General features: G+C 46.1%; 1 protein-coding gene across 2 annotated transcripts in view; it reads right to left on the bottom strand.

Moving 5' to 3' along the window:
• Positions 1–5,128, bottom strand: part of XPR1 (xenotropic and polytropic retrovirus receptor 1) — a 227,981-nt gene extending 222,853 nt beyond the window's left edge. For both annotated transcript variants that reach the window (XM_038412656.2, XM_043491391.1), the window contains exon 1: positions 4,809–5,128. In XM_038412656.2, the coding sequence (XP_038268584.1) occupies positions 4,809–4,877 (69 nt within the window). In that variant the 5' untranslated portion in view covers positions 4,878–5,128. The remainder of the gene's footprint in view (positions 1–4,808) is intronic.
• Between the last annotated feature and the right edge of the window lie 17,803 nt (positions 5,129–22,931).

Genomic DNA, 22,931 nt, shown 5'->3' with positions numbered 1-22,931 from the left:
CACAGCTACAAAATGGAGAATAAGTGGTTATACAGTAGCATAGCTGGAAAAAAAATCTGGGATTTATAGTTGCTCAAAGTGAACATGAGTCAACAATGTAATGTGGCTGCAGAAAACGCTTATTCATTCTGGGGTCCAAGGAATGTCATGTGTAAGACACGGGAGGTTATTGTCCCACTCGGAACTAGGGAGACCCCAACTAGAGTACCGTGTCTAGTTCTAGGAGCCACTCTTGAGGAAAGAAGTGGACAAATTGAAGAGTGTCCAGAGGAGAGCAACAAAAATTATAAAAAAGATGTAGGAAACCTCACCTACGAGGAAAGGCCAACAAAACCAGGCACGTTCAGCCTTGAGAAAAGACAGCTTGGGTGGATGAGGAGGAGGGGGAGAAACTGATAGTCTTCAAATATGTTACACTGGTATGTTATATCGGCTGTTATAAAGAGGACAGTTATCAACTGTTTTCCATATTCAATAAAGGTAGGACAAGAAATAATTGGCTTAATCTACAGCAAGGGAGATTTAGGTTAGACAGTAGGAAAAATGTTCTACCTCTAAGTGTATTTAAGCACTGGAATAGACTTCCAAGGGAGGCTGTGGAATCTTGTCATTGGAGGCTTTTAAGAACAGGTTAGAAAAGCACCAGCCAGGGATAGTCTAGGTTTACTTGGTCCTGCCTCAGTGCAGGAGGCTGGAGCAGGTCTCTTGAGCAACCTGCTAGCCCTAAATGTCTATGAAGGCTCATTCAGGATACATCTTCATTTTCTGTTTCCCGTATCTCTTATAGAAAATATATATCAGAGGCAAGATGCAAAACAAATATCCACTTGAAATTTTTAGCCACCACTTGGTTACATAATTTTCTAAATTACTCAGTGAACTTGCAATTTTGTTCTCAAACTAAACTTCAGCCATTTTTTGTAAGAGGATCGTTAACTGGTATTCATATACAAGGACTAATTCTTTTGGAACAGGGGAATGAAGAGAAGAGGTAGGATTGGTCAAAACAGCAGACATTAATATTACTCTACTACCCCACTTCAAGTTGTTTCAGCTTCTATGAGCCAAACTAAGACAAATACATGATTTTAGAGCTCTTTTCCTTTCAAAAATTCTCTTATCAATTTATTTCTACTGTGAATATTAAGATGTGAAGTCCCCCCAGAAAAAACAAGAGCTCAAGTAGTAGGGAATGGATTTTTTTTTTTTTTTTTTTTTTAAAAAATCAGCCATTACCAGTTCAGACAAAGTTGTTGCTGGTCATGGGTTTCCTAAAGCTCTCTGTTGTCTATCACACATTTCAAGTTGCGGAGAAATCAGACATATCACGAGCAGCAACATCTGTTACTGAAGTCTCTAAAAATAATTTTATCCATGTATGCACCTGAAAAAAACCGGACTTGATCTCCATCAGGTCAAAATGGAACCTTCCATCAAATCCCATGAACCAGATTTCAAACTAAGTAATCGGCAAGACCTTTTGAAAGTGGTGATAGCTAATACAAGACTGTTTTGAAGACAGTGAAACACTAGAAGAGGATATTGAAAGAAAGAGCCTCCCTAAACTCGGAATGAATGAAAATGCAGAGTTTGTGCAGAACAAAAATAAATAAATAAATAAATAAATACAAATTCCAACAACAAATATCACTGAAGGTACTAACAAACAAGAATGCAAAATAGGCTACCGTATCACTGAGCGTGAAAACACAAGCATCTGAATGAGGAAAGATACCATACTAGGATAAAGAAAAGGAGTACCCGTGGCACCTTAGAGACTAACAAATTTATTAGAGCATAAGCTTTCATGAGCTACAGCTCACTTCATCGGATGGACTAAATTATTCCAGTGGTCTTTGTGCATGCAAATACATCTATCAGTTGGATTTCTGCGGATATTCATGGCAGTATTCGGCATGAAGTCTTCTGAACGCTAACATCCTTTGTTACTCAAGGCTTTGAAGGAATAAATTACTAATGCTTCAGTGCTAACACTGACACTACTGGAAAATCTACTTTTTTCTTCATTTATATTTCAGGTAAGACTGGTAGGCAAGTTAGTGAAGCTACTCTTATATGCATCTTTCCGAATTTAGACTCTAGAGTGAATAAATGTTAATATCCTAGTATGACAGGTTTCAGAGTAGCAGCCGTGTTAGTCTGTATTCGCAAAAAGAAAAGGAGTACCCTTGGCACCTTAGAGACTAACAAATTTATTAGAGCATAAGCTTTCGTGAGCTACAGCTCACTTCATCGGATGCATGCACAAAGACCACTGGAATAATTTAGTCCATTTTTTTGTTTCTTTTGCAAATATTATGCTGGATAATAATTTTATGGGATTCTTGCTACTTGGTTAAAATAGATTTCAAGAAACAAAAAGGACATATATACACACTGCAAAGCATTATTTCAGATGTACTCAAACCTTTAAGGTTTAATAAATTTTAAATACTGAACCTTTCTGTATTACCTTTCCGATTTTTTTTTTTTTAAAAAACATTCTATACCCCAATTTAGGATTAGTCAAGGGATAATTTTACTGCTATCTTCTGAAATTTTTTATTCTCTCATCATAAATTGATGCAATAAAATCTGAAAAAAATAAAAACTATTTTCTGCAAATCAACCATGATTAATAGAGCAGAACCTTATGTGAATTGTGTTCATGAAGATTAAGAGTCTGCAATTTAAGTGGATTAATCCTAAAATCAAGTAAAAGCAGACAAATACAAAGCAAGTTTCCCCAGAAGACCCCACTAACCTTAAAAAATTAAGCAAAAAGAAAAGGAGTATTTGTGGCACCTTAGAGACTAACAAATTTATTAGAGCATAAGCTTTCGTGAGCTACAGCTCACTTCATCGGATGCATCCTATATGTAGCTCACGAAAGCTTATGCTCTAATAAATTTGTTAGTCTCTAAGGTGCCACAAGTACTCCTTTTCTTTTTGCGAATACAGACTAACACGGCTGCTACTCTGAAACCTAAAAAATTAAGGTAACTGTTGCTATAAAAAACAATGTTCTCAGGCATTCAGGTAGATTTTTATATTCACCACAGCTGTCCCTTCAGTTCTGATCTTTAGGAGCCATACTTCACTGAGAGGCAACTCTGAGCCAAAGAGGTCATATATTCCAAGCCTCCACATGTAGAGAACTGACAGTGGTGCTGAAAATCACTTGCTCACAAGAAGCTGTAAAAACACCACCAAATTTAATAAGAACCGTAATCTGGGCTCTTGCCAGGGTCCCAGAACTGAAAGAACATAAAACAATACAGCATTACGCATAACTCTATAATACAATTCCATAGTTTCTATATTTCTAAATTATGTAAAGTTACCATAAAAAGAAAATACTACAAGGAAGAAGTAATTCTCAGCCTCCCACATACTAATAATCACATATTTTATATTACCACTGGTTTCTCCTAATAATCCCCACTAAATGTTTTTAAATAACTTATTTATTCCTCAAGCTCCTAAACCCAGCTCATCTGCTATCAGAGAGGTTATATGCAAAAATCCAATGCTGCCCCTTAATGTTACAGCTATTACTTCAAGTTGCTTTTACCCAAGCTCTATGGATGGCATGAGCTCCAGTCTCATTCCTAAAATGTCCCTACGTGTATACACATATTGACTTTGCACTGTGTTCCTGTTGAGTATATAAATGGAAACTGCCGGATGCTAGATAATGTTGCTGAACACAAAAATAATCTCTTGGATCCAAGTGATTATATGGCAAATTATCAGTATTTAATACAACCATTAGAGCACATTGGGTATTTTTCAGGTTACAGTCCTTCACTCAAATATATGCAACCAAATTATATACAGCAATGTTTATTTTTTTTAAAGTATTGGTGCCATATGAAGGCTTAGTTATTTAAATAGCCATGCCAGCTATTTGTTTCCTCCAAGCCTCAAAAAGCAAAAAACAATTACAGTCCAAGTTCCAAAATTGTGGACAAAAGCTACACCAGCAAAGACATTTTAATTATTTTGTATAATTGTAACATTTTACTTTATAAATTTGGAAACTGAAGTCTTTCAGAGCATACTTCTAGGCTATCTTCATGCCAAGTTTCAATCCAGTTAGAGAGCCCCTGGATAGACATTTAGCACACTGACCAGGGCTGGGCTGAACAGGGACGGGAGTGATGGAAAGACAGATGACCTGAAAGGTGCTAAAAAGAAATTCGGCTTGATAACGGGCAAGGTGACTGACAGGAAGCCGATCAGGAAACACTTCCAGCAGGGCACAGCGGATGACAGGATGAAAGGAAAGCCCTCAGGGCTGGGAGAACCCCAGAAGCAGAGGGCATGACATGGGATGCTAGCGGAGAGCCACGCAAAGGGAGGAAATGCTAGATTCGGGGTTCCCTTTGCGAAAGCCCTGGCAGGAGGACGTAGGGTGCCAGAGACGCCTCGGCAGGCTAATAGATGGGCAAGTGGGGCGATAGGGGGCTGCTCCGGTGAAAGCCCCCCGGGGTTGTGGGGGAGGCTGGGGGATAAGGAGCCGCTGCTGATCAGAGAACCCGGCGCGGTCACCTCCGCGATGACCGGGACTCTCCCTCAGGCACACCAGCGGCCGGGGATCACACAGCCGGCAGGCAGCCGAGGGGGGCGGGTCGCCGCTGGGGGCCGCGCCGCCGAACCCAGCTCCTTCTCACGGCTCGCTCGGCGGCGCGGCCCTGGCTCCCCGCCGCGGGAGGGGGAGGGCTGGAGACCCCCTCCCGCGGCAGCGCCGTTCCCCGCGCCCCGCTCGCCCCTCGGGGCTGAGCGCGCCGGCCCGGCCCGCCTACCTCATACTGGATGTACTGCTTCCGCCACTCGGGCGTGATGTGCGCGGAGAGGTGCTCGGCGAACTTCATCCTGCCGCCCCTACCCGGCCTCCGCCGCGCTCACTCGGCTGCCCCGGAGCCGGCTCCGCGGGACCCTGCGGTGGCCGGTGCTAGCGGGCCGGTGCTGCTGCCCCCGCCGCCGCACATGGGCCCCGCTCCTCGCTGCCGCCGCCCGCACTGCGTCCCCTCCTCCCCGCCCGGCTCGGGTCGGGTCTCCTCAGCGCTGCCCTGCCGCCCACTGCGGCCCCGCCGCAGCCGCCGCCATCTTTCTCTCTTCGCTTCCCCCCCCCCCCGCGTTCCCTCTACCGCCGGTAGGACGTCATCGCCATGGTAACCACCGCCCACCTCCTGCGCCGCAGCGCGGAGACTGGCCGGGGGCGGGGCAAGAGTAACCGCGAGCGCGCGCCCCTCCTGTACAAACGTGGCTTGCAAGCAAGGAGCGCGGAAAGGCCTTTGGGGGCGGAGCTTTTCTCCCTTCGCTCCGCCCACTCACCGCCCCCGTGCAATGCCGCAAGAGGGTGTTGTGGACGTCGGGGCCGTACAGCTGGGCACAGTAGTGCCAGGCAGGTGCTAGGAGACAGGGAATGCTGCTGCACGCCAGTGGTGGTAGCTCCTCCGCCAAGAATGCACTGGGTGGCACTGCACAGCACAGCACATAAGGGTGGTGAGATGCTTCAGTTGAGAAAGGGGCCGTTGCACGGTTTTGGACAGTGTGGGCTAGTATCTAGGGCCCGACTGGGTTACATGTAAGCAGGAGTCCCTGATTTGGCCAATGTGAGTGGGCTGGGGACAGTGGACTGAACATGAGACAAACAAAGCCCACCCCGTTCCCATTAGCCAGTGTGGAGGGCAGGCTTGGGTCATGGGATGGGCCACCATCATAGTGCCAACGGCTACCTATGCCATAGTGTCTGTGCATGGAAAAAGTGGGAACCCCTACCGGTATAGCATGCCTAGGACTATACTGCACAATGTGCTAGACCAGAATGGACTTTTGAGACACACGGTATCAAGTGGTTTTCCTGAGGAATCTCTAAGGGGAGGAGAATGCAAATTCCTCACCCTCTTGGTTATGCAAAATCCCAACCTTCTGAAGCTATGCCCTGAGGAGGGCTGATTACGGTTCCCACAATCTCAAGATCCAATGCTCAAGCTGTATAAAGGAAAGACTAACCTATTCAGAGTTTGTTAGTTCTGAGCTAGGGTATTCTGAACTTGTAACCACAGAAAAACCCCTTGGTGGGGTTTGAAGGAGTGACTTCTATCAGAATCCTTGTTGGAGTTGAGGGCTAATCTCCAGTAAGCTTGTTGGCATGACTGTACATTCTTTTATTGTTTTTAATATGCTTTCTCTATAATGCTTTCACCTTAAAAATAAATGTGCTTGCTTATAAGGAGTTGTGTGGTAACTTGTGACTGTTAGCAATTACTGCTATTCATAGCCTTTGAAGAGAAAGGAAAGTGCAGACCCTGACTTGTTTAGGCAGTCTGGCTTGCTGGGAATATCAAAGTGTAGGAAGGGAACTGTACAGTCTTGGGGGGAAAAAAACCCTGTTCAGAAGGGAGAGAGATACAGATCTCTGACCAAAAAAGGTGGCAAATGAGGAGCTTAGAATGGGTGCCCTCAAGACACCACAAAAGGGGAATACGGGTGCTGTTGTCCTGAACTGTGACAAAAAGGTTTCAGAGTAGCAGCCCTGTTAGTCTGTATTCGCAAAAAGAAAAGGCACCTTAGAGACTAACAAATTTATTTGAGCATAAGCTTTCTTGAGCTTCAGCTCACTTCATCGGATGCATTCAGTGGAAAATACAATGGGGAGATTTATATACACAGAGAACATGAAACAATGGGTTTTATCATACACACTGTAAGGAGAGTGATCACTTAAGATGAGCTATTACCAGCGGCGGGGGGGGGAGGGGAGCAAGAAAACCTTTTGTAGTGAAAATCAAGGTGGGCCATTTCCAGCAGTTGACAAGAACGTCTGAGGAACAGTGGTGGGTGGGGGAAATAACATGGGGAAATAGTTTTACTTTGTGTAATGACCCATCCACTTCCAGTCTCTATGCAAGCCTAAGTTAATTATATCCAGTTTGTAAATTAATTCCAATTCAGCAGTCTCTCATTGAAGTCTGTTTTTGAAGTTTTTTTGTTGAAGAATAGCCACTCTTAGGTCTGTAATCGAGTGACCAGAGAGATTGAAGTGTTCTCTGACTGGTTTTTGAATGTTATAATTCTTGATGTCTGATTTGTGTCCATTTATTCTATTATATAGAGACTGTCCAGTTTGACCAGTGTACATGGCAGAGGGGCATAGCTGGCACATGATGGCATATATCATATTGGTAGATGCGCAGGTGAACGAGCCTCTGATAGTGTGGCTGATGTGACAAAAAGGACAAATCAAACCTCCTGCATTTAAGTGCAGTTTTCTTTTACCTGAAGAATGATATTAACTTGCTACAATCATCTATAAAAAATAATATTTCCTCCTAGTAAATTTACATGCACAACGATTAATGAGCTTTTTTGTCATCAAGAGAAGAAAGCAGTCATAAGTCATATTTGCATAGTCTCTGCTGGTTAACTGAACAGCTAGTAGTTCACTGCTAACATGGAAAACTTCAGTCATAAATCAGCTTTTCCTTTAAAAATACAGTATACTTTGGAGAGCCAGTTTGTTCTGTGGTATAGCAATAGTTAACGGCCATCTTTGCTCCTAGGCCTATTTCCTCCACTTTGACACTGACTCACTCTGGAATCTCTAGCAAATCATTTAACCTTTCCATTACTTACCAACTTTACAGGGTGTTGCAAGACTTAATTAACGGTTGTAAAGTTCTTCAGAGCCTTGAGGGAAAGGTTCTATGTAAATGCAGAAATTATAAGCATATTATTGAACATACCTGAGTAATCTGTATATTATAATAACAAACCCACATCCTGGAGCATTATTATTTATTTTATATGACCGTGAGCAGAAAAGTACTTTATCTTCAAATTTCTTTTCATATTTTACAGCAAGGTGCTGCTCTCTCTATGGTCCTAATTCTTCAGTCTATCTGAGCTGAGCTTGACACTTAGAAGAGGGGGCTGTGTGCCTAGCCCCAAAGTTAGTTACAGCAGCTTTGGGATGGCTATAACTTAAGTTCTGAGTGCAGTAGCTTCCTATGGATTCTCAAAAAGAAAAGGAGTACTTGTGGCACCTTAGAGACTAACAAATTTATTTGAGCATAAGCTTTCGTGAGCTACAGCTCACTTCATCGGATTCATTCCTATGGATTGGGGTCCCAGGCTATCCAGCATTTGGCAAGTAGGCTGGTAGCTTTAGCAGGACCCAGGGCTAGACTACAAGTGCGAGCAGATTAGCTCTAAATGATCTTCATTTTGCCAGTTCCAGTCTCACAGTGGGTAAGGTGACCAGATAGTGTAAAAAGTCATGACTGGGCGTGGTGGGTAATAGGTGCCTATATGAGAAAAAGCCCCCAAAATTGGGACTGTCCCTATAAAATCAGGACATCTGGTCACCCTAACAGTGGGAGACCAAGGGGGTGAGGGAGAGCCCCTGTTCCTTGTTCTACCTGTCCAGGGAGGTGAGTTCGAAGGGGACAATGTATCTCTGAATGCTGGGAATGCCCTGTTATTTTTACAAAATCCAGCCTTTTGTCTCTGTTTTTGTGAACCCTGTAAATTGGCCATCTGAAGCAGCTGAGCTCATGCAATTGATGATGAGTGGGCTGAGCACACAAGCTTCAAGGACCCACCTCCCCCCTGCATGTTGACATCTCCTCCCCCACCCACCTTCCAAAGCAGACACCATACCCCCACATCGCCTCCACAAAAGTTGCTGAAGCAGCCTTCCTCCACACAACTCCTCAGTCAACTCCACAGAGTGACAGGAAAAGAGAGGGAGGGGCTCTTGGACTGAGGAGACATGCCTTTGTCCCTCACCCTCCCTCCCAGGCATAACCCCCCAAAGTTCTGCCCCCCCCTCCCCCCCATGCATCATCACTCCTACCCCATTTGAAAGGTGTCTTGGCTTTTTAATTTGAAAATCTGGTCATCCTAGGTGAATTCTCCTGCCCACCCCCATTGCACCAAAGAAAGCCTGTAGGAGTGAGGTCAGGAAAATCCTTCTAGCCCTTTCTAGCCTCGGGAGGGGGGATGAAGAGTCTCCCTGGGTACCCTCCAATCCATGCAGCACTAGTGTGAATCAGTAGGGGTGGGGTACATGCATAAGAGGGAAACAGCATGTGTGTGAAATGGGGAGGGCAGTGTGTGAGTGTGAGAAGGGAATATTGGGGCTATTGGGCAGGGAACAGATTCAGAATAAGGGAGGAGACAGATGGGAAGAATGAAAGAATATGCAGGAAGGAGGAAGATAGAAGAGAATGGTGCAGGAGGGAAATTAGAATGAGGGATAAGACCCTGCAGAAAAATGGAGGAAAAGGAAAATTGGAGTGAAGAAAACTAAGGGAAAGAGTGAGTTAATTAAATATCTTTAATGCCCAAGCATTACAATAGACAAATACTTAATACTTGTGCAGATCATAGATGTCTACCACAACTGCCTTCAATTTACCAAAGCTGTTTGTGTGTGATTGTGACTGAATTCACATGCAACACACTATAGTAATAATCTCTGTACAAAATATGCCTTGTGTGATATCATTTGAAAACGAACAACTCGCTGGTCAATAATATGGTGAAATGTGTGTAGCAACATTATAATGTAAAGCTATGAACATAAACAAAAATTATGATTGAAATGTGTTTACCAGACAAGTCTGGGGAGGGGGGTAAACCTGTTCTTCAGAGACAAAGGGCAAACTGACGACTCTAGTCAGTTGTCATCAAAGTTGATTGGCTATCACCGGTCTAGTGGCCATTCCTTGGCAACAGAAGGAGGCAGGAACAGATTGATTTGCATTTTAATAAACAACAGCATAGAACCTCTTTCACCCGAGACTCGATGTCTCCATCCTCACAGTGAGAGCAAACTTTAGCTAGGGGCAACCCTCAGAAAAATGCATTTCAAAGGGTGACTGCACTATAAGAGCAAGGGGTAAGAACAACCCAGGTATTTGCTCTTTCTTTCTCGTCCTCTCTCTTTCACCTGAGAAGACAAAGGAACCAGCTTTTGGACTTCGGGAGGGGTCCTGATTTGAGAATTTGGTCAGCCCTCTTGCTCTGAACATTAAGAAGAAGTAAGAATTTCACCTTGAACCAAGCTTAGTTTGTTAAAGTTCTAGCACTAGAAAATGTTTTAGCTTTATTTCCTTTGTACTCATTTCTGACTTTAATGCCTTATACTTGTACTCACTTAAAACTTAAATAAACTTGTTTTGTTCTTTAATCAATTCCAGTGCCGAGTTTAACCTGAATTGTTTGGTAACTCCAATTAAAGTAGCAAACTGTTGTACACTGATCTCTTACAGGGGCAATGGACCTCTAATATTTGAACTGTCCAGGAGAGAGCTTGACAGTGCAACACACATGTTTTGGGGGAAAATTGGGACTGGGAATATGCTGGGATCTCCCTGCATCTAGTAACCAAGCCTGCTCAAAGCCAGAGTGTGGCTAGTGTGTTGCTGATAAGCTGATGGGTCAGAGTTGTTGGACCAGGGCTGCCGCTATACACAGACCCTCAGGGTGTGACTTGCATGCTTGCAAGCTGTTTGTGGGCAGCCCCGTTTGGGAGTTATAGCAGCAAAGCATTGTGAGGCCTCCCCAAGGTTACAGGGCAGATGCTGACACTGACACAGCCCCTCACTGGTCTGGATTGCACCCTGGGATGATATAGTAATTACACAGATTGTGCACAAAGGGCTCTGGTAAATCGAGGGGAGTTCTGCTACGTGTTTGAGAACCATGCCAAAGACTCTGTCTGGGCTGCTTCTGCCTGCCCTTCTGACATTTGGAGAAAAATTATTAGGACTTGAGAGGAGCAGGGAGGCAGTTGATTCAAGCAGGATAAAGTGTGTCAAGGTAGTGGAAGGTCTATATGGGAAGAAGTGTCACTGTGTTGTCAGCCGGTCAAAGAATAACTCAGTCCTGCCCTTAGAATGGAGAGGATATGGGAAACAGCCTTTTGATCCCTCCTGACCAAAGAAAAGATCACAAGGAAAGCCCAAAGTCCAAGCCGAGAGCAATCCCTGTGTGTGTACAAAGGCACTGGTGGCCTGCAAAATACAAATATTCAAAGACTATGAAGCTCAGAGTACGGGATGCATTAAAACACTAAGGTCCAGACCCTCAGTCCCACCCTCCCCATCCAGTTGCTTTGCACTGCTCAGGCAGCACAAAGCAGACAGGAAATAGCCCTAAGTGGAGTAACTAGCCTGAGCTGCTTGCATAAGGGAATCCCTGGGTGGTGTAATACCAGTGTAGCAGCTCAGTGCCACCCATTTCCTGCTCTCTACCTGCAGCAGAGGGTGCATATCAGGGGCAGACCAAGCACTGAGAGGTATATGGCTGGAGTACATGGTGCACCAGCTTTCTTGGGCCAGCAGATCAGTCATTGGGACTGATGCTGCTAGTGTAATTTACATCTGCTCTAAGTTGTTCCAAGGGCTAAACAAGCCCAGCTATTCCTCAGATCAAGAGAGGTAAAATGATGGCGTAGAGCATAGTTCAGGCAGACCCAAGGATCTGGCCCACTTAGTCAATTGTCAGAATAAATATTCGTGGCACTAGAGGCAGGATGTGGTCAGAATTCAGTTCCTGAGATGACTCTGTCTTCCCTGCTGATAGGGGTTGAGAGTGCTGTGGTGAGCTGAATGCTCATCCCTGAAGGAGGATAGAGGGCATCCCACTTGAGTGATCCTCTCCAGCTAACCCATGAGCTTGGTGTACAGGTTCCATAGCAAACAGCATCAATCCCTTCTTGGTCTAAGGGATAGACTGGCCTGATACACTGCTCTACAAGAAGAGCTGTTACAGCTCAAAAATTCTCTCCCAAGAAAAAGGAGGGGTGGGGGAAGAAGAAAATGTATGAAGTAGCATGGCAATCAGAGGTGGATTAAGGCCTAGGCACTGCACTCATGTCAAGGTCCCAGTTCCTGGAGTCATGTGGTTACTTATTATCTTAGTTTTTCACTCCTGAAGGCATTCTGCACTAAAAATTAAACATTCTTCACATAATATTTTAAAATTCTGCAAATTTCTGAAAATTTTGTCAAATAAATGTGGAGGCTCCAGTATGGCATTGGGGAGCACAGGCCACTGGCTGCACAGAGGTGGGAGATCACTGTGCAGCTCTCCCCAGGGAGCTGCACCCAACCCTGACACAGCACTAGGACCAGGCCTGCCCCTGAAACACCCCAGGGCCCTGTCCCTCCATGCCAGGTGCACCAGGTGTGGGCAGAAAGGCTCAGCAAGGCAGGATCCAAGTGCGGAGGGATTTAGTGCGGGAGGATCCAGGTGTGGTTAGAGAGGGTTCTGTGTGGGGCAATTTGGGTGCGGGCGGCTCAGTGGGGGATCTGGATGCATAGGGGCTTGTTGTGGGGTTCTGGTGCAAGGGCAATGGGACTTTGCAGCGGGGTCCAGGTGAAGATGGTTGGGGCTCAGTGGTGGGGGTCAAGGTGGTGGGGGATAGAGCTTGATGGGGGGGGTCTGGGTGTGGGGAGCTCAGTGCGGGGTCCAGATCCTAGGGGGAGTAGGGCTCAGTGGAGTGGGGATCCAGATGCAGCTGGTTAGGGCTTGGTGGGGTGGAGATCCAGATGCAGGTGACTCATTGGGGTGGTCCAGGTACAGAAAGAGTGGAGCTTGTCAGGGGGGTTCTGGTTGCAGAGTGGGGGGGTGAGGCCTGGTGGGAGGGTCTGGGTATGAGGGGGTCTGAATGCATGGGTGTGGGCAGATGGGGGAGCAGCTCCCTGTACAGTGACTCCTCCCCCTGCAGCTGAGGAATGATGGGTACAGGAAACATGCGGAAGCGGTTTGCAGAGCTTTGGGGGGAAATCTGGGGGTGGGTCTGATCCGGCCACGAATGCCATGTGGAGGAACAGGAAGTCCTGTCCTCTCCAGCCCAGCCAGGCCTAGCAGCTGAGCCCAGCGCAGGGAAGGAGCTACCAGCCTCCCAGACCCATCTCCTGCCCCACAGTGATTTCCCTCTCTGTCCGCTGCCCTGGGCACCCGAAACCTACTGCTGGGGAGGGTCATATTACCGCTCTTGTGGCTTCCCTTTGCTTCCCTGTTAGATAGACATTTTTCTGCAAGGAAGCAAAGAAATCGGTGGGGGAATCATAGAATCTCAGGGTTGGAAGGGACCTCAGGAGATCATCTAGCCCAACCCCCTGCTCAAAGCAGGACCCACCCCCATAAATTCTGTGCATGCACAGTGGTTGCAGAATTCCCCCAGGACTGGAATAGTTTTGTTAAAAACACACAAAAAAGCAAGTTTCGAGCCCTGGTGTACAGAAATGCTTGAAAACTAGAGTTGGTCCAAAAATATATATATAAAATTTGCCTTTTTCCAAAAATAAAAATGTTGTGCTTCCAAATGTCCCATTTTCCATCAAGCTCACAAATAAAAAAGGTTCAGTTTCCATTTTCTCCTTTCTCCCCCCCCCCTTTTCCAGTGGCAAAACAGGAAAAGGTTCGGAAAGGGGGGAGGGAGAAGTGTAGGTGGAGGAGGGTGAGAAAACACTTCCAATAAAAATATGAAAACATTTAATAGTTAAAAAAATTGTTCTTTTTTAAAATTAGTAGAATGAAGGGGTGGGGAAGGGGGCTTCCTTCACAATGATTTTTACCATTTTATCTCCAGTTTTATTGCAAAGGTGAGCAGAGTGTATCCAATGGAACACCTTCAAGCGGATTCTGCGGACAGCCTGAAACAATAACTCTGAAAGGACAAACTCTGAAAGGTGTGAACTGCACCATGAATCCCAGGGGTGTTAAATCCAAGACCCACTGCTCTAGCACAGAGAGAACTGTGTGTGTGACAGGAGAGGAGGACCCAGCCCCAAGCCATGCAGATAAACCCTGTGTCATGGGCGGGCAGGCAGGCTGGCCCTTTAAGCCAAGCTGAGTTCTACCTTGGCCACGACTCAGCAGCTAGCTCTCAGCCTCACTGATGAGCTGGTGATGGAAGGGCTAATGAGTGACTGCAGCTGGATGTCATTGGGCTTAATTAGACAGATTTCCCCCAGTTATGGTGGTGAAGTAATAAGAGCACCAGTTTGGAGAAAGGTGCCTGAGGAATTGAGGCTAAGGCACTCACAGGATGGGTGGGAAAGAATAGCCCTGGAGTTAGAACCTGCAACAGGAGAAAGGAACCTATGGGGAGCAGTGTAGGCACCAGTAGGGGAACCCAGAGATAGGGCCTACAGGGGGCTGGGATATCCTCTGAGGTAAACTGCTGGAGTTCCTGGCAAAGGGAAGCAGTGGGGGAAAAGTAGTTTAAGGGGATCTCTCTAGAGGCCCGGACATGGAGGATTTCAGTTGAACCTGAGAGGGATAGAAGAATTATAAGCCTGGATGCTGTTTGTGAACTCTCAGTTGGACTGTTAGTGTCACTTACCCCAGAAGGGGAGTGAATTGTTCTGTGACCTGGCTGGAGAGATGAGCTACAGAAAACCCAGAGAGGGAGAAGATGCTAGCTAGGACTGGCCCTTGTGGGGCCAAGGAAGCGGCTACCAAGGAGAGTGCAATAGGTCAAGTCCCCTCAAGGATGTGTCCAGGCCTAATGGGGGCCTGAGAGGTAAGGATGTGTGCTCTTACTCCCCAACTGCTGGAGAGTCAGTATTAAGGGACCCTCCTGCTCCTATCCCTGCCCCTTTCTGGTGAGAACAGGGAACACTGTTGCCATCCCTGCTTTTCTGGAGAAGTGGGAGATGCTTCTCTCACTCCTAAGGGAGGAGAAGCTGGCCCTCTCCCATTGCTGTCCTAAGCAGGGAGGGGACAGTTCCACAGGGATGAAGCCACATTTCATGGTTTACCTAGTGCCCTGGATTGCCTTAATTCCCCCTTCCTCCCCCGGTCAGGGGAAACTGGCTCCTGAAGTGTTATGCTGATGTAAATTTGTAGTACTACCAACCCCAAGCATTCAAAAATCACTAACCAAGCCTGTCCCTCCCCACATCGTAATATTGGCTTAATAATCCTGAGATGTTTGGAACAATAAACTTTACATAATTTTTCTTTGCTTTCAGGCTACTGAACATTTAGGGTGCAGTTGGGTCCAGTGGTGCTGGCACAATTTTTATAGTGAGGATGCTGACAGTGGAAACCATGTAGTTGAGTTTTAACTACTACTTCAAGCCAGGGGGTATGACAGCACCCCTAGTTTCAGCACCTATGCTTGTGTCATGTTCTCAAAATTCTTGGCCACTATGAGGGCTAGAAACTTGAAGTAGTTTTTAATGAAAGCTGAGATTCTCATGTAATGTGATTCCAGGTACTGGGGCTTTAAGGAAGATGCCAAATAATGTGAGACTCTGGATTCAATCACAGCAGTTGGAATGCTGCATTGGTTAGGAGATAATTATAGGGGTTGATTGGAGGCTCAGGAGCCATTTAAAGTGCTGCTGTATTCTAAACTGTGGTGGACACTTACTTAGAGGCCAGTCCTGCTCCCACTGAAGTCAATAGCAAAATTCCTATTGACTTTGATGTGAACAACATCGGACCTTCAATTGGCAGAACTCATTTGATATGACTTAGCAGAACGTTATTAAAGGATCAGTGTCCTGATTTGTGAGCATACATCTTTACATGGAGACTTACCCAGCAGTAACAGCAGATCATTTGGTGACAACATTCTTGATTCTTGCTCACTGATGCCATCTCTTAATTATGTCTGGAGAAAACCATTTAATTAACGGAGATTTAGTGCCCTTCAATAGGAACTTCAGACTCAGCAACCCAAGCAGCGCTGACCTTAAAAAGACCTAAACACTTATCACAACTAGACATACATTTAATGGGTCACTAGGTTTTAATATATTACCTTTGCAAATGTAAACTTATATCAGATAAAATCATCTAGGACCTAATTCTGCTCCCACTGAGGTCAGCAGCAATGACTTTAATGGGAGCAGGCCCTCATGATACACTGCTGCAGTTTCAGTCCTTTGGATACAATATGGTGCTTGGAGGAAACAATGTGCAACTGAACATGGAGATGATCTGTGCGAGACAAATCATCTCTTCTAATCTGTTGTATGCATTACATGAAATCTATCGTGTAAATTGATGCTTGTCATAAATTTGTCACTTCTCATCCTATCTTGTGTATTTCATGGTACCGAAAATAATTAGGGCCTGATTTTCCATTGCTAGGAACCTTGTGTAGGCATGTACACTAGTGCAATGTGGGTGTCAAATGCTGTGATAAACACATCTAGAGTACTGTAGATAACTACACCAGATGGAATAGAATCAAACTCTTACTACTTATACTATTAAGATACGCAATAACTCGGCTGACATTAAATATCCAGGTTTCAGAGTAGCAGCCGTGTTAGTCTGTATCCACAAAAAGAAAAGGAGTACTTGTGGCACCTTAGAGACTAACAAATTTATTTGAGCATAAGCTTTCGTGAGCTACAGCTCACTTCATTGGATGCATGCAGTGGAAAATACAGTGGGGAGATTTTATATACACAGAGAACATGAAACAATGGGTGTTACCATACACACTGTAACAAGAGTGATCAGGTAAGGTGAGCTATTACCAGCAGGAGAGCGGGGGGAGGAAACCTTTTGTAGTGATAATCAAGGTGGGCTATTTCCAGCAGTTGACAAGAACGTGTGAGGAAGTGGGGGGGAAATAAACATGGCGAAATAGTTTTACTTTGTGTAATGACACATCCACCCACAGTCTTTATTCAAGCCTGAGTTCATTGTATCCAGCTTGCAAATTAATTCCAATTCAGCAGTCTCTCATTGGAGTCTGTTTTTGAAGTTTTTTTTGTTGAAGAATTGCCACTTTTAGGTCTGTAATCCAGTGACCAAAGAGTGGTGTCCCCTGAATAGATATGGGGAACCTGAAGCAAATACTCACCAGCAACCACACAACAAAAATACTAACCCAGGAACCTATCCTTGCAACAAAGCCCGTTGCCAATTGTGTCCACATAATCTATTCAGGGGACACCATCATAGGGCCTAATCACATCAGCCACACTATCAGAGGCTCGTTCACCTGCACATCTACGAATGTGATATATGCCATCATGTGCCAGCAATGCCCCTCTACCATGCACATTGGCCAAACTGGACAGTGTCTACGTAAAAGAATAAATGGACACAAATCAGATGTCAAGAATTATGACATTCAAAAACCAGTCGGAGAACACTTCAATTTCTTTGGTCACTCGATTATGACCTAAAAGTAACAATTCTTCAACAAAAAAACTTCAAAAACAGACTCCAACGAGAGACTGCTGAATTGGAATTAATTTGCAAACTGGATACAATTAACTTAGGCTTCAATAAATACTGTGGGTGGATGTGTCATTACACAAAGTAAAACTATTTCCCCATGTTGATTTCTCCCCCACTTCCTCACACGTTCTTGTCAACTGCTGAAAATAGCCCACCTTGATTATCACTACAAAAGGTTTCCACCCCCTTTCCTCCCCCAGCTCTCCTGCTGGTAATAGCTCACCTTACCTGATCACTCTTGTTACAGTGTGTATGGTAACACCCATTGTTTCATATTCTCTGTGTATATAAAATCTCCCCACTGTATTTTCCACTGCATGCATCCGATGAAGTGAGCTGTAGCTCACGAAAGCTTATGCTCAAAAGAATTTGTTATTCTCTAAGGTGCCGTTAAATATCCAATCATCCAAAAAACTGACTCCCACATCAATTCAATTTTTCCCCTGGCATGACTTTAATAATAATGTTGAGCCATACTGAGGCTTTGCTGCACACTTCTAAATATTTCACAACTTTCACTAAATCCCGTACCGCTAATGAATATGGGAAAGAGAGGGCAATATTAAAAGAAGGTTTAAGGACCAAATCTTATGGGCCTTGTGGGCTCTCTGAAGTGGGGGGAACTCTGAAGTTGTCTGATTGACCTGTCAGGCTAATATGGTAGGGAATACAAAGGGGAAGTGGAATGTTTAGCTGTACCTACAGTTTCCAGGCCTGTGTTTTCTTAGGAGGTTACTGGGGTCAAATGGTTTAATTTTATGCTATATATAGAATTAAGCAATGAGTCCCAAACCCCTGCACTTTGTGAAAGCTCAGATCTGATTCTGGACATTGCAACTTGGCCCACCTCACGAGGTTTCCTGTATTTATACCAAAGGATCCTGATTCTCAGTGACCCATTCCTGCACTTGTGCAGATAGGTTGGGAGGTGGGTTAAAAATGGATTTAAGCTATCTTTGTACTCCTTGTATTCTGTGGCTGTAGAGAGACCTGCCTAGCCCCTCTCATAAGTTAGAGCAGCCTCGGGGCTATTGATACCTATACTCTGAATCCCATGGTCCCATCTGAGCCCAGCCCCTACCAGCCATAGTGCAGTACATTCCTATCATGTCCCCACCAGCTAGGGAGGCTCCCTCCAGAGAAAAATGTTTGTCAAGGGGGAATTTCTGTCTGTTTGGAGCCCCTTTCATGCTGCCTGAGTGGCATGAAGGACCTCAGAAGAATCTGGCCCTTACGCTTTTCTTATTCCATTTCTTTTTCCGATAAAAGGTTTCCAGTGTAATTTTCAGTCATACTCTGCTTAAAAAAAAAAACATCAATCGTGTGTTTTAAAACCCAACAAGGAAAAGGCAGGTGTAGGCTTTCTGCCAGTGCAGTCTGGCACTTGCTTTTGTCCAGAGCATATAGAATAACTTATAAATAGAATGGGGTTTTAAAATAATTACACTTGGAAAGATTCTGCATGGCTCAGGAGGAAACACTTTTTAAAAGAGCTGCTTTAGAAACATCTTTGAGGAGAAATGTTTGCTTTCCTGTCTCTGCAGAATTCATAAACCCATTAAGGGGCTGCTTTTCAAAAGGAGGGAACAATGGAACACACCCACAGAAACCTATCTTTGGGCCCTTCTAATTAAATAGGTAATGCATCCCTGCCACATGGACCTGGCCTTTTAAGACACCTAGATATATAAAGGACAGGTAATTTTAGAGGCACAAATACTTGTCTCCTGATCCCCATGCCTCACAACCAGAGTGCAAGGAAGTGAACACACTAAAGCTATACAGACCATTGCTCAAAAACCCTTTTAACTCTCCTATGTGTCATAATCCTGGGGTACAACCTCTTCTTCTCCCCCAACAAAATATGAGTGGTTAATTAAGGTTTTTTTAAAGGCCTGATCCTGAGAGATTTTGAACACCTGCTACTCATAATGAAGGAGTCGAGACAGCACAACCACAGCCTGAGTCAAATGAAAGGTATTCCTAAGTAATTACCCACCAATTTATAAAGCTGCATGTGTGCAGCCTCCCACGTAGCTCTTGGTCCTGGAAAGATATACAGAGGCATTTTGGAGAAAGTGACAGAGGGATCAGAGAAGGAGAAGTAAATATTCTCTATATCCCCAGAAAGACTTTACCTGCTGAGACAATCATTTCTCAACTTGAAGTAAGGAGCAAGTGTTCAAGAGATACAGATTGGAAGGAGGGGAAATAATAATAAAAACAGGTCATTCTTGAACTTGGCCAGGAATTACAAGAGGATTTAGCAAATCATAACACAAGGTGTTGTCCTGTCTGCAATGATCAATTTATCAGCAGCTTTAGGCTTCTACTACAAATGCTATGTAGACTGCTCTAAGGGACACTCCTGGCATTACCCAGTCAGCTGCTAGCCAAGCCATTATACACTTTGTCAATATTATTCTGAAGAAATGTGATCTATATATTAGATTTCCCATGGCCAGCAGCACAAAATGCACAAATCCTTTGACAGAGTGAAATGGAGCTTATTGATTTTATGTGCACTCCCCCTCCCCCTTGGGCACCGGCTGAGGGTGTGATGGGGAACATCATAAACATGAAGGCCTTTCATTCCCCAGTACACAGGCAGTGCACAATGTCAGATCAGGAATGTCCTAACTCAATTGTCTGGACATTGTTATGATGTGTGTATGCTCAAGCAGGCTACCCTACAGCATCTGTTTGGGTCAGAGTAAGTCAATAGCAGTGGCTACTGGGAAATAATAATGTACTTTATGGGTCTGATCCAACATCCATGGACATCAAGAGGTGTCCTATATCTTCAAAACACTTTGCAAACAAAAACAACAAGGAGTCCGGTGGCACCTTAAAGACTAACAGATGTATTTGAGCATAAGCTTTCGTGGGTAAAAACCCCACTTCTTCAGATGCATGGAGTGAAAATTACAGCTGCAGACTTTGCAAATAGTGGCTAAGTTAACTATGTCACAGTTCAGGGCAACTGTACCTCTATTCCCCTTTGTGATCCACCAAGAGTGGAATTCTGGCTCCCCAGCCATCACCTCTCCTGAGTAGAGACGTGAGTCTCTCCCTCTCGAGTGGAATATTTCCAGACTGTACAGTTCCCCCTGTACTCTGTGAATTCCCCAGCAAGTCAGACTGCCTAAGCAGTCCTCAGAGACTACAAACAGTGTAATTGCTGATGGCCCCCCAGCGACTCCTGCCCCATTCACCACCATCCCACTCTCTGTCCCTTGCCCCATCCAACCACCCCTTCTCCCTGACCGCTCCCAGACCCACCACCCCAACTGTCCCCTGCTGCCCCATCTAACCCCCCTCTCCTTCCTGATTGCACTGCCCCGCCTCGGGACCCCTGCCTCATCCAACCACCCCTTCTCCCTGACAGCTCCGGACACCCTGCCCCTAACTGCCCCCCACCGCCCCATCCAAACCCCCTCTCCTTCCTGACTGCCCCCCGGGTCCCCTGCCCCCATTCTACCCCCCCATTCCCTGCCATCTGACTGCCCCAACCCCTATCCACACCCCCGGCCCCTGACCACGCCCCAAACTCCCCTGCCCTCTATCCACCCCCCCGCTCCCTGTCCCGTTACCGCGCTGCCTGGAGCACCAATGGCTGGTGGTGCTACAGCCACGCCACCCAGCTGGAACCAGCCACGCCACCACGCAGCACAGAGCACCGGGTCACGCCGGGCTCTGCAGCTGCACTGCCCCAGGAGCTCACAGCCCTGCCACCGGCACAGTGAGCTGAGGCTGCAGGGGAGAAGGGCTAGCCTCCCGGGCCAGGAGCTCAGGGGCTGAGCAGGAGGGTCCAGTGGACCAGATGTGCCCTCTGTCCCGGGGGCTACTCCCATAACTGGCAGGTAGCAAAGAGCATCATAGGCAAGGCTGGAGGACTGAGAAATAAATCCTTTCTTTGCAGCCCGGTTCCCATATCTACTCTTTGAATTAGGATCTTGTGTGTAGACACACTTGGTCGGCAATGACTACAAGTAATAATGAGAAGTCTTGGCTTATGATAATGACAGCACTCATTTTAAATCCCCATGCCCCTGCAGAGCTAAAGTATAATGAGGCTCATAACAGTATAAGTGATAGTATAGAACAGTGGTTCTCAAACTTCATGGCACTGTGACCCCCCCCCCCTTCTGACAAAATTACTACATGACCCCAGGAGTGGGAAGTGAAGCCCGAGCCCACCCCAGCCCCACTGCTCCAGGCTAGAGGTGGGGGGCAAAGCTGAAGCCCAAGGGCTTCTGCCCTGGGCAGAAGGCATGTAACCTTAGCCCCCTTTCCAGGGCTGAAGTCCTGGGGCTTCGGCCCTGGGTGGTGGGGCTCGAGCCTCGGCTTCAGCCTCGGCCTTAGGCCCCAGCAAGTCAAACACCATCCTTGGTGACCCTATTAAAATGGGGTTGCAACCCACTCTGGGGAGTCTCGACACACAGTTTGAGATCCCCTGGTACAGAACGTAGAATTTTAGCTTTCTGGATCATTAATATGACACCCTCAAAGGCTAAGATACTTCTTCCATGGACTAGAAACTAGATGTAGCTGTCATCTGTAGAATACCCCTACATGTAGCGGGAGAGAAGGCATGTTGTAGGGCAGTGGGCTCCAAATTTTTCACAATCATAGCTCCCCTTATCCCTGTGTCCACCCCCCACTTCTCCCGAGCCAGGGCTGGGAGCAGGCTGTGGCGCTGGGGGGGAAGCAAGCAGGGGTAAGAGGACCACAGCTGGGAGCCAGTCTGGTGCCAGGAATGGAGCTGCGGCCAGGGGCTGGGGATGGAAGCAGAGCCGGGGCCGGGCCGCAGTGGGGACTAGCAGCCAGGACTACGGTTGGGTGCGGAGCCACAGCCGTGGCTGGGGCTAGGGCCGGAGCAGAGCTGGGGGTGGACCGAGGAGTGGAAGTAACATGGAGGGGGTTGTGAGGGAGCATAGGAGCTCCTTGCCAGGAAGAGGGTCAGAAGAAACTAATGTCCCTGAGGCAAGTCTCACACTCTCTCTGGACGACTGGCATTGGGGGAGATGTAGGTGAGGCACAAGCAGGAGTCCCAGCAACTTCACGTTGAGAAGTAATCAGCAGAGGTACCAATCAGATGCTGCAGCTGTGTAACTTCTCAGTACCACTGTGCAAGATGCCATCTAAGCACATACGTGTGCTCAGATGCCCTGGTTATGGCCACAGTATAGGAACATGAGAATGTAGGAGTCGCTGGGTGAAATTGGCTGGTGTGTGTTAATGCAGGAGATTGGACTTGATAAGCATAATGGTCCCTTCTGTCTTTAAAAATCTATAATTTGTGAACCCAGATAGATACATAGATAAATGTATTCAGTACATATTTACTTCTCTCTGCTGGGCATGCATACTAGCAGGACAGAGAGCAAAGGCATGCCCCTCCTCCTTCCACAAGCAGAGGGGTAGAACCTCTATTTAGTGTTCAACACAGCACTAAGAAAGGGCACTAGATATCACTGTGGCCCACACATGACAGCCCTCAAGGGCATCACTTGGTGTCTGAGGCATTTCTATCCCCATGCTCACTAATACATGTACTGCAGTCAGCAGAATGCATTCCATGGGGGTGCCTTCTGCAGTGGTGAAGTGTAGCCCTGTGTGCAGAGCCCTAGGCCCTCCTGGCCTGTAGGATTCTAGCAGCAGAAGATGCCCTGGGAACCATCTCTTTTCCT

Source organism: Dermochelys coriacea, chromosome 8 (assembly GCF_009764565.3).
Source record: "Dermochelys coriacea isolate rDerCor1 chromosome 8, rDerCor1.pri.v4, whole genome shotgun sequence".
Taxonomy (NCBI): Eukaryota; Metazoa; Chordata; order Testudines; family Dermochelyidae; genus Dermochelys; species Dermochelys coriacea.
Note: the sequence above shows the minus strand (reverse complement) of the source record. Positions and strands in the feature narration are given on the sequence as shown.